At 41.2% G+C, this 12,080-nt stretch overlaps 1 protein-coding gene across 2 annotated transcripts in view; it reads left to right on the top strand.

Moving 5' to 3' along the window:
- si:dkeyp-19e1.3 (USP6 N-terminal-like protein) overlaps nt 1-12,080 on the top strand; it is a 73,768-nt gene that overhangs the window by 31,994 nt on the left and 29,694 nt on the right. Inside the window, exons 1-6 of one of the 2 annotated variants that reach the window (XM_034176877.1) lie at nt 1,739-1,889; nt 4,814-4,887; nt 6,466-6,551; nt 6,750-6,789; nt 6,885-6,965; nt 9,414-9,521. In XM_034176877.1, the coding sequence (XP_034032768.1) occupies nt 1,838-1,889; nt 4,814-4,887; nt 6,466-6,551; nt 6,750-6,789; nt 6,885-6,965; nt 9,414-9,521 (441 nt within the window). In that variant the 5' untranslated portion in view covers nt 1,739-1,837. Of the gene's footprint in view, nt 1-1,738; nt 1,890-4,813; nt 4,888-6,465; nt 6,552-6,749; nt 6,790-6,884; nt 6,966-9,413; nt 9,522-12,080 lie in introns of those variants that run through there. The other variant, XM_034176878.1, reaches the window with a different exon arrangement.

Here is a 12,080-nt window from a genome sequence, read left to right as displayed (position 1 = left end):
GAATTTTATATATCCAAGGGCTGAGAGGCCGCCGTCCAAGACAGAGGGCCATGCTCTAAAACTGACACCTTCAAGCTCGACTGAAGTTTGCAGCTGACCATATGAAAGAGAGAGAGAAACTCATCTGGAGTAAAAATTTGTGGCCTGATGAGGCAAAGATTAAATTTGACAGTAATGACCAGAGATGTTTTTGAAGGAGTAAAAACATGTCATTCAACCTTAACTGATAAGCATAACATCAGGCCCCCCCCCCCCCCCCAAAAAAAAAAATTAAAGCTATATGTGGTACGATCATTCTGCCCCAGAAAACATAAAAAGAATGTTTCAAAGATGTCACCCGAAAGCTCAATATGGTCATGATATTCATGACTGGATGTATGGCTGAAAGGAGAAGCAGGCTTGTGACCACTTGGCCATAGGTTCAATTCCATGACTAGATAAGAAAACTATGAAGGTAAGATTCTTTATCCTTGAGGTCCTTCTAGCGTACAGTTGAGTGGTTTGAACTGTCAAGGCAGCACCCTGACATCTGGATGTCTTTTTGTGAATGTGAGACATCATTTTGAGGGTCTGCATCAAGTATAAAAGCACAACATAAAGGCAGTCTATTTACCACGTACTTCCTATATACTGCGAATGTGTGAGCTTTAGTCACTTGCCGACCTTGGTTGCTGCTTTTCTCCATGGTTTCCCTCCGCTTCCTTTCAGTTTGGCATATTGATCCCCACTGCAGAAACTAGCTGAACAGAGCTGCAACAAAAGACCTACTCAAAAGCTGTTAATTTGAACCAACCGGGATGTACGTACTGTAGCTGAGGTTCCATTAAGGAGTGTCTCAGCTGTGTTGAGTCACAAGCACCTTATATGAACCGACCACTTAATGGTATTACTCATGTCTTTCCTGCTGTCTAGAAATGGCTAGACTGGTGAAAATGAGCTCTTCTTCCTAAAAAGGGATTGGTTTGTTTTGAAGGAGGACTCGTTTTCTTGTCGCCACAGGTCTCTTTGTAGTCGGTGAGTGGTGGGAGGTCACTGGTTTCCTTTTCTTCCTGAAGCCTACACAATACTATCAGTAGGCTGGAGACTCAACACCGGAAGAAAACAGCTGAAACCTAAAGATGAAGGAGACCTTTTTCCACCTATTTACTTAGTGAGCAATGATTTTAAAAATGGCTTGCAACCATGCACATGGTGCTTGATTTGGGGGTTGAGGGAAGAGTTTTAAAAATCCAGGATAACATACTCTGTTATGCTTGGAATGTTAATTATAATGCTTGCAGTTCTATGTGACGCTGTTTTGACTTCATAAAATTCATGCCTTAAAGTTGATATTGTAGCACGGGAAGTAAAACGAGACTGTTTTCTCATTAAGCTGAAATGGTTGCATAAACTGGCTGATTCTTGGCTTTCTCAGGTATTGTTGTACCTGTGAACTCTGCTACATGAGTGTACTTGGCATTGCTCTTCATATTTACATGCTCTTGAAAAATGTTGATGAGCTTGTTGGGTCACACCTCTCTCAGTTGGCAGGCGCTCCCCATAAATAACTCAGCCAGTGAAGTAGGAGGGTTGCACGTCAAAGTTGGTCATTTTACACATTTAATTTGTCAGTGCAAACTCAGCTGACATGCTTCCTCGTTAACTCTCCCATTTCTACTAGATGGAAAATTTTAATTGCTCATGAGAAGGGCTACATAGTATGGTGGTGGTGGGTGGGGGATCCATCTGCTGCTTGTCTGGGTCCAGCTTGGGGTGGTTGTAGATGGAGCAACTCCTCTGACACTTTTGTACCCTCGGCCAAACCCTCTCAATCTGATTGGTGAATTTCAAGGAAACAATGGTAATGCACCATGAGCAGCATGCTTCTGGGCCAACATCTTCAAGATCAGGTAAGTGGACTGTTGTGTTTAATTGATGCATTTTATTATATTGAGTTTATTGGCACAACTCTTCTGAACAAAGTTGGTGGATTTCAATGAACCTTCATGCAGTGGCAGCACACCGTATGATGTGGATGCGATTGTTATAATAGTGCCACCACTCAGGCTAATATCAACAGACTATTTTGGATAAAGTAATGTTGCATAATAGTGACGTAATGGATCATAGTTGATCCGTACAGCCGCCCTACGGATTGGCAAACGTGTGATTCATAGATTAATTCCAAAGTTTATTTAATTGTGTTAAAGTACAGCTTTATAGTCATGGTGACTTGTTTTTACTGCGTAAATGTCGATGCAAATGTCGGTGAAAAATGTGCACGTTTGCATGAATGGAACCTGTTTAAAAGCTGACAGTCTCTGCCGCCTCACGCTGCTCGTGTCCCATTAGAGACAGCCTGTGAAGCTTGACACATGTTGGAGTTTAGCACAATAATTAATAATAAATAACAGGAAGATGAGGACAAAAGGTGTTCCCTGATCTCTCTGAGATTGTTCAGCTCAGTGTGTGTGTGTGCATGTGTGTGTGTGCGCTGTTCCGTCCTCAGGGCTGAGAATCCACTGAGCTCTGTGTTGGTTTCAGTAAATGTTTGTTTTGGCAAGTATTTCATTCATATATTATTTTGTTGTCCTGTATACTTGCTTTTTTGAAGTGCGTTCTGATATTTAATCGATCAAAATATTTAACTAAATACATGAACTGAAATGATGTGCTTCCTCTTAAACTGTGCGCACTCTCATAAATGGCTAATTATCTTTCAGTGTGCTTACTGTTCTGTGATTGGTGAGTTAAACATGAGACATAAACATGAGATTCAGAAGAAATGTCTGACAGTCTGTCGACATGTGTAGGAAATGGTTAAAGGGTCTTTGTGTGAAGTAGCAGGTGGGTAACACCTGTTACTGGAAAGGCGAGCCAGGCATGCCAACCCAGACCGTCAGCTGACCTCACAGCTTCAGTGAAAGTATTCTTCTTTTTATCGTGTGTTGCTGTGTTCTTGACTGTGGTATCATCTTACCTCATAATAGATGGAGCTTTTGAGAAAGCAGTTAGTGAGTACTTCCAAAGTATGTTTTGTATTAGAATGACAAAATCTTTCCAGTGCTGTAATTTGTACTGCAAAGCATTGAAAAACTGAGTTCTATTTTGGCTAAAATAATATTAAAATAACATTATTTACTTTCTGTGGGGTAGTTTTTTTTTGTTTGTTTGTTTGGTTTTTTTACAGGGCTCCGTATTTGCTTAAATACATGCCAGGTTGTATCGGGGTGGTTGTGCAGCCTCCAGTAAATTCAAAGGGTGCAACTTTGGCCAGTTCTCTCGCTTTCATCTACTGTTGTTCTGCATTGTTGGCACGCCCTTTATCCAACCATCTTTCTGAGAGGCTGTGAGGCTGTTCTTCCTGGAGTGAAGATTCATCAATGACGACTGCCAGGAGCAGGCTTAGGGGGGCAGGTTGGGGTTATACGGTGACAGATTGGCAGTGAGTCGGGCTGGTGGACTCCCTGGACTGTGGCTCTGAGCAGGGCCCCTCGTGCCAGATGTTGACCTGTTTTCGCATGAACACGTACTTATTACTTTCCAGAAGGAGTTGTGAAACCTTTCTTTGAATGTACAAGAGAATGCAGTTTAGACACATTTTGTATCCTCATGTTGTGGCGCTCACTGCGACTGTGGCCTATGAGTACGGGGTGGTACTATTTTGCAAAATTAAACGTTGCAGTGTATTACCCCCTTAAAAATATGGGGACAGACCTTCTGAACAGGAATAAGTTTTGACAAATTGACCCAATTTAACCCTCATGTACATGCCCTCTGAAAGCGAGTACTGTTTAAAAATGACAAAAATGCTGCACATAATGCTTAAAATATGACTTTTTTTTTTTTTAGTCTTTTCCAGATATTTTCAGCACAGGAGACAATTTAATATGATGGTTATGTGTGCCATATGTCACTACAGACTCATTTTTAGCAAAAGTGACAGAATTGAATAGCGGGCATAAATAGTGAAAAATAACAGTATATCATTGCTATAGTTCAAATGTTGGCTATTTGTATACTTGTTCACTCACTCATCTTCAACTACTTATATGGGATTGGGCCACGGGAGCAACATCTCCAGGAGGGGACCCCAGACTTCCTTTTCCCGGGCCACATTGACCACCTCTGACTGGGGGATCCCGAGGTGTTCCCAGGCCAGTGTGGAGATGTAATCTGTCCACCTAGTCCTGGGTCTTCCCCGGGGTTTCCTGTATAGTTGTTGCAGGTGAAAAATGGCCGATAATAAATCCTTTAGAAGCTCACTGGCCAAAAAGACACTTTGTAGTGTAGATTACATAGAGAAGGCTGAATTTCCAAGTGGGATGCTGCTGTTGAAGAATATGTAGCAGCCATTGATGTAGATGAACACACCAAGGTAGGACGTCTCTACCTGGAGGTTCACTATGCTCGAGATACCTCGCTTTCCCTGTCGAAATTGAGTGATGTCTTTCGCTTCATGAAGGACCACGAGAAGCTCCCCAAGAACATGTATGCAGTGAATCTGAAACTCTACCTCAAATGCAGAGGTCACTTTGGATGACTTTAGTCAAGCCATGGATACAATTCTGGCTGACCAATACCAGCTGTGGGCTGAATGCTGTTGTTTCAACATGGGCGTATGGGGATTATCCCATATCTTTATCCAAGTGTGCAGTGTTTCAGTTTAAGAGCATTGATTATTGATTTCACCTTTAGATTTTGTAGTATTTCCCTGAACGCTCTACCCTCACACTCAAATAGCTCCTACTTGCACTTGGAAAATTTGCAGTCAGATTTGGAGGGTATGGTTTACACCAATACTAATAAAGGGGTTTTGTTTTGATCTGTCCAGATTTTGACATGAAGAAAGACATAGAGACGCTGATATCAGAGGAACGTGCTGAAATCATCTCCAGATATGACAAGGTATCTGTGTGTGTAGAATATTATCATCCACATCTGATTATAGCCCTATGACTGACATTTGTTCCGAGATACGTAAGGTAAATATAGATAGAGTGCCTTTAAAAAGTCATTAAAATATTATTTGTCTTAATCCCTGGTGGACACGAATAGCCTAAATATTAGCTTCTATCACTGCTAATCTGCTAACTGCAATATTAATTATGATAATGTGAAACCAATAAACCATTAAAACATTTGGCTGAAGCTACCTCTGACCTATAATACATGAATTTAGCTTTGTTTTATAGCCCTAAAAGCCTGAAAACGTCTTTCTGGAGGTTCTCAAAAAGGTTCAGCTGGCCAAGAACAGATGGTAAAGTTGTACATAGAAAATTTAAAGAACAACTGAAATTAAGCAGTAGTTTCCTTTCAACAGAGTTTAATCACAGTACAGAATGAATAAGAAATATTAAGAAGTAAAAATGCACACAGAAAATAATTGTGGTCTGATTAATGCATTTACTCGAGCGTGACCTCCTGCTCCTTGACCTCCTCAAGGTGATGCTTGCTGCCTTTGCATGATGTTGATTTCACATATAGGTTCTAGCTTTGTGGTTTGCCACGCTCCAGAGACACAGTACAGTTTGCTTGAAATAAGTATAACTGCTAATATGGATAAATGATACTACCAAAGAAAAGGTGCTGCTGAGTGACACCAATTGACAAAATGAATGTTTGTTCCCACATGCTACTACCATGTATATTTTTCCAATCAGGAAGTGCACACCACAAAAAAGGAGCACATTGAATAAATGCATAAGCGCCAACAGGAACAAACGTATGTTTTTAGGATTTACAAACATTTTTGACTGAGCTTCTGATGTGCATTGAACAGGAATTGTTTTTCTGAGTGGCACAAATATAATTTGTGTGGCATCTTATTGCATGTAAATAGCCACAAAAAACGCCTGAAGCATTTCCTGCATTTTAATGTGAATTGTTGTATATAACTTTATGCTCCATTTTTACATATATTTTTGAAGTTCACAATTTATATTTACATTCTAAGTTATGAAAATGGTTCATTAAAAATATTTCTGGTTTTCACAGTAATAAAAAACTAACTTTTTTCTGATTCAAATTTTATGTTTGGGGTGAATATTGGGTCACTGTTTTAATCCAGTATGTCAGAATGAAAGAAAAACTAGATTTACACAGGTGAGGTTGTGCTGAAAAAATGACACCAAACAAGGCCAGGTAAACAGTTTTTTAAGGTAAATTATGAAGGTAAAACCAAAAGTAGTCAAAAATAGCCAAGACTCCAGAGGGTTAATGGCTTTTGTATAAGATAAACAAAGTGTGGGAGTTGATTTTGAAGCCGCTTTTCTCGTCACTCTTTTTACTGCTGTCTGCAAAACACATGAAACATTTTTTACAAAGTCAAGTCGGCATCTATGAGTAGCTCCTTTCAAAGTGTCACCAGGCACTGGTGGGAAAGTTATTTGATCATGTGTACTTGCAGCCTAGAAGTGTCATATTTAAATGATGTCTTCAGTGTGGAGTATTTTCTAATGGTGTTGTGGTGTGTGGGTTCTTCAGGGCAGGCAGGATGGTGTCACCATTGACCCGTGGGAGGATGCTGACTATAGCATCTACAAGGTTATTGACCGCTTTGGCTTCCTGCAGTAAGTACAGACTTACAGCTCTGACACTGCTGTCTCCTCCTCTTCGTGGTTGGAATTCTTGGAGAACATTATTATTCATGGCTCTCAAACATTCCTTCATCTGTTTTTTGTTATATTACTGTTACGTTTACACAGGTCATACATTTTTTTTTTTGTGTGGGTGTGTGTGTGTGTGTGTGTTTGTATTTTTTGCTCCAGTGAGGAAGAGCTGCCGACGCCCAGCGCTCTAGAGGAGAAGGTGTGAATTTATTTTTCTGCAGCTAGCCTTGCATGATATTTAGTCCAGCCCGCATGCAGTAGACCACATGTATGTCCGTTTTATCCTCTCTCCAGCAAAAGCTGCATGAGATAGAGCGAGTGGAGAAATGGCTGAAGATGGTGAAGAAGTGGGACAAATATAGAAATAGTGAAAAGGTGTGTTGCTACACAGCGGCAATCATCAAACATCCAAACACACACTCACAAAGATGCACTACTGTGCTGTCTCACTTTAGCCCTCACTTCCCTTTTTTTCTACTCGACTTTTATGTAATATTTCCGTTTTCTCTTAATAGTTTATTTTCCATTCCTCATTTGGTCAAAACAATTGATGCAAATACAACCCCTGGCAATAATTATGGAATCACCAGCCTCAGAGGATGTTCATTCAGTTGTTTAATTTTGTAGAAAAAAGCAGATCACAGACATGACACAAAACTAAAGTCATTTCAAATGGCAGCTTTCTGGCTTTAAGAAACACTATAAGAAATCAGGAAAAAATAATTGTGGCAGTCAGTAACGGTTACTTTTTTAGACCAAGCAGAGGGAAAAAATATGGAATCACTCAATTCTGAGGAATAAATTATGGAATCACCCTGTAAATTTTCATCCCCAAAACTAACACCTGCATCAAATCAGACCTGCTTGTTATTCTGCATCTAAAAAGGAGTGATCACACCTTGGAGAGCTGTTGCGCCAAGTGGACTGACATGAATCATGGCTCCAACAGGAGAGATGTCAATTGAAACAAAGGAGAGGATTATCAAACTCTTAAAAGAGGGTAAATCATCACGCAATGTTGCAAAAGATGTTGGTTGTTCACAGTCAGCTGTGTCTAAACTCTGGATCAAATACAAACAACATGGGAAGGTTGTTAAAGGCAAACATACTGGTAGACCAAGGAAGACATCAAAGCGTCAAGACAGAAAACTTAAAGCAATATGTCTCAAAAATCGAAAATGCACAACAAAACAAATGAGGAACGAATGGGAGGAAACTGGAGTCAAAGTCTGTGACCGAACTGTAAGAAACCGCCTAAAGGAAATGGGATTTACATACAGAAAAGCTAAATGAAAGCCATCATTAACACCTAAACAGAAAAAAACAAGGTTACAATGGGCTAAGGAAAAGCAATCGTGGACTGTGGATGACTGGATGAAAGTCATATTCAGTGATGAATCTCGAATCTGCATTGGGCAAGGTGATGATGCTGGAACTTTTGTTTGGTGCCGTTCCAATGAGATTTATAAAGATGACTGCCTGAAGAGAACATGTAAATTTCCACAGTCATTGATGATGTGGGGCTGCATGTCAGGTAAAGGCACTGGGGAGATGGCTGTCATTACATCATCAATAAATGCACAAGTTTACGATGATATTTTGGACACTTTTCTTATCCCATCAATTGAAAGGATGTCTGGGGATGATGAAATCATTTTTCAAGATGATAATGCATCTTGCCATAGAGCAAAAACTGTGAAAACATTCCTTGCAAAAAGACACATAGGGTCAGTGTCATGGCCTGCAAATAGTCTGATTTAAAATGTTTGGTGGAAGTTGAAGAAAATGGTCCATGACAAGGCTCCAACCTGCTAAGCTGATCTGGCAACAGCAATCAGAGAAAGTTGGAGCCAGATTGATGAAGAGTACTGTTTGTCACTCATTAAGTACATGCCTCAGAGACTGCAAGCTGTTATAAAAGCCAGAGGTGGTGCAACAAAATACTAGTGACGTGTTGGAGTGTTCTTTTGTTTTTCACGGTTCCATAATTTTTTCCTCAGAATTGAGTGATTCCATATTTTTTTCCCTCTGCTTGTTCTAAAAAGTCACCGTTACTGACTGCCACAATTTTTTTCCTGATTTCTTATAGTGTTTCTTAAAGCCAGAAAGTTGTCATTTGAAATGACTTTAGTTTTGTGTCATGTCTGTGATCTGAATTTTTTTAAACAAAATTAAACAACTGAATGAACATCCTCTGAGGCCGGTGATTCCATAATTTTTGCCAGGGGTTGTACATTGTTGGATATGATTAAGGATTCAAGGATTCAAAGGATTCAAAAGAAGTTTATTGTCATATGCACATAGGAACATGTTCCCTGCACAATGAAATGTGTTTAGTGGATTTTTACCCATCCTAATTGCCAGTTAGGAGCAGAGGTCGCCTTTTTGGCGCCTGGGGACCAGCTCCAGATGTATATCCCTGCCCTAGGTCACGAGCAGGGCTGAGCAAACCTTGACTGGCCTCATGACACACTTAACAAACAACACACATAAGCCGGTCCGGTACATGAACACACATAAAAGCACACACAAGGAAAGAATTGGGAAAAGAAAAACCTCCATTGCTGCTGCGTTGAACTCCCACAGCACCACTGGAGAGCAAAAAAAAAAACCCATAGCACAGAAAAACAGTCATAACAAAAAAAAAAAAAAAAAAAAAACACAACAGACGACAGACAACAGCCGAGACTTGGATCATAAGTCCTGTGAGTCAAATTTTAATAAGACTACACAACTCAGAGCAATAATTCTGTGATTTTTTTTTTTTCCTCTGTGTGAGTGATGTATTTTCCGTGTTTATCTTTATTTGTTTCTTAATTTCAGCTGGTGAAGCGGGTCTATAAAGGTATCCCTCTTCAGCTCAGAGGCCAAGCCTGGGCCTTGCTTTTGGATATAGAAAAAGTTAAAAAAGAGAATGCTGGAAAATATGAGGTATGAATGTTGAAACTAATCTCTGCTTCACAGCTGAGGTGGCAGAAAGTCTCTGTCATGTTGCCACTGACAGTCAAACGTTAGTGTACTTGTCTTGAATGAGGAGTTGACATACAGTATCAACACTTGAGTGACTTCATAGAGAATTTGGGATACCTGTAGCACTGTAAAAGGTTTCCTCAGCTATATGGTCACTAGGCAGTGGTACCTGTGGGTCTATGACAGTCTTACATTTGACCACAGTGACCTTAATTTTTAATTTAATTAGCTTATAATGCGCCAAATCACAGCAAAAGCCGTCTCAAGGCGCCTTATATAAAACAAGTCAACGTAAAATTGAATAAATAATTAAAAATGAATAAAAAAATTCAAATACATAAATAAAAACAGAAGTAAAAGAATAAAACAAATAAAAATAAAAACAAAAACTATCCATAAGAAAGAGAATAAAAATAGGTTTTGAGTCTTGACTTAAAAATGTCCACGGACTCAGACTGCCTCACGGTCGCAGGAAGACTGTTCCACAGGGTGGGTGCACGATACGAAAAGGCTCTTTGACCTGCTGACTTCCTCTTCGCCCTGAGAACACAGAGAAGTCCCGCATCCTGCTACCGCAAAGCCCGGGCCGGCACGTAGAGTTCCACCAGATCAGGCAAATAAGATGGCGCCAGCCATGAACAACCTTATAAGTCAATAGCAAAACCTTAAAATCTGCTTTCACAGAGACAGGGAGCCAGTGCAAAGATGCCAAAATGGGTGTGATATGTTCGGACCTTCTGCTACGTGTCAGAAGTCTGGCGGCAGCGTTCTGAACCAGCTGAAGACCCCTAATGCTGGACTGTGGTAACCCTGAAAATAGAACATTACAATAATCTAGTCTAGAAGAAACAAAAGCATGAATCGGTCTCAGCATCAGCCATGGACAGGATGGAGTGGATCCTCGCTGTATTTCTCAGATGGAAAAAAGCAGTCCTAGTAACATCCCTGATGTGGAGGTCAAAAGACAACGTGGGATCAAAAATTACCCCAAGGTTCCTCATTTTGTCCGTATGATGTATGACACACAAACCCAGGCTGAGCGCCAGCTGGTCAAACTGATGCCGATGTCTCGCTGGACCAAGAACCATCATTTCAATCTTATCAAAGTTTAAAAGTAGGAAGTTACTAGACATCCAACTTCTCACTGACAGAAGACAGTCCTCCAGGGATTTTATGGGAGTGAGATTTCCCGCAGTTATCGGCATGTACAACTGAGTATCATCAGCATAACAATGAAAGGCAATCCCAAAACTCTGCATTATACGCCCAAGGGGTGCCACATACAGGGAGAAAAGCAAGGGGCCTAAAACAGATCCCTGTGGAACCCCAAATCTCATGTCAGCAAGGTCAGAGGTAGTGCCATTATACAAGACACATTGAGAACGACTGGACAGATATGACGTCAACCAGGCAAGGGCACTTCCAGTAATCCCAAACAAATTCTCCAACCTATTGAGCAAAATATGATGATCCACGGTATCAAACGCAGCACTGAGATCTAACAACACCAAAACCGTAGTAGTGTCTGAGTCCATTGCTCACAGAAGATCATTCACTACTTTAGTGAGCGCTGTCTCTGTGGAGTGATATTTTCTCAAAGCAGACTGCAGTGGCTCAAAAAGATCATTCTCAGTAAGGTGGTCTACGAGCTGCCGTGAAACCACCTTTTCTAAAATTTTGGAACAGAATGACAGATTTGATATCGGCCTGTAATTTTTCAATACACTAGGGTCAAGATTAGATTTCTTAAGTAATGGTTTAATCACTGCTGATTTAAAACATTTCGGAACAGATCCAGAGGTTAATGACAGATTAATAATTTCCAGCACAGTCGGCCCAAGAGTGGGCCACAGGTCCTTAAACAGTTTTGTTGGTATGGGATCAAATAAACAGGTTGTGCTTTTTGTAGACACCACAAGTTTCGTCAGGACGCCCAATGAAATACTATTAAATTCTGTCAATCTAGGTCAGTGATTCTCAACCGGGGTGCTGCGGCACCCTAGGGTGCCGTGATCGATCGTCAGGGGTGCCGTGGGTATTTTTCATATTCGCGATTATTTTTCATATTCGCGATTACCGTGAATTATTTATTTTATCCACAAAGCATAAAACGACTCAGAATCTGACGTCATTGTGCTGCAGCCTCGCTCTCGTCTTAAGGCGGGACAATAACAAGGAGGCTGACGGCCGATTAAAACAGTGCCGTCTTCTTCAAAAGCCGTCTAAAATGCGGAGCTGTTGGTGTGTGTGTCTGTGCCTGTGTGTGCACGCTCGCGGAGTTAACAGGCTGCAGACTGTGAGGGAGGGGGTGAGTGAGGGAGGGGAGGGGGTGGGTGAGGGAGGGGAGGGGGTGGGTGAGGGAGGGGAGGGGGTGAGTGAGGGAGGGGAGGGGGTGAGTGAGGGAGGGGAGGGGGTGGGTGAGGGAGGGGAGGGGGTGGGTGAGGGAGATTCCTGAATCCAGGCGCGACATGTTCAGTGCGCAGCGAGCGCGGAGCAGAGAGAGGATTTTAAATGGAGTGA

Source organism: Thalassophryne amazonica, chromosome 8, assembly GCF_902500255.1.
Source record: "Thalassophryne amazonica chromosome 8, fThaAma1.1, whole genome shotgun sequence".
In the NCBI taxonomy this organism is placed as follows: domain Eukaryota; kingdom Metazoa; phylum Chordata; class Actinopteri; order Batrachoidiformes; family Batrachoididae; genus Thalassophryne; species Thalassophryne amazonica.
Note: the sequence above shows the minus strand (reverse complement) of the source record. Positions and strands in the feature narration are given on the sequence as shown.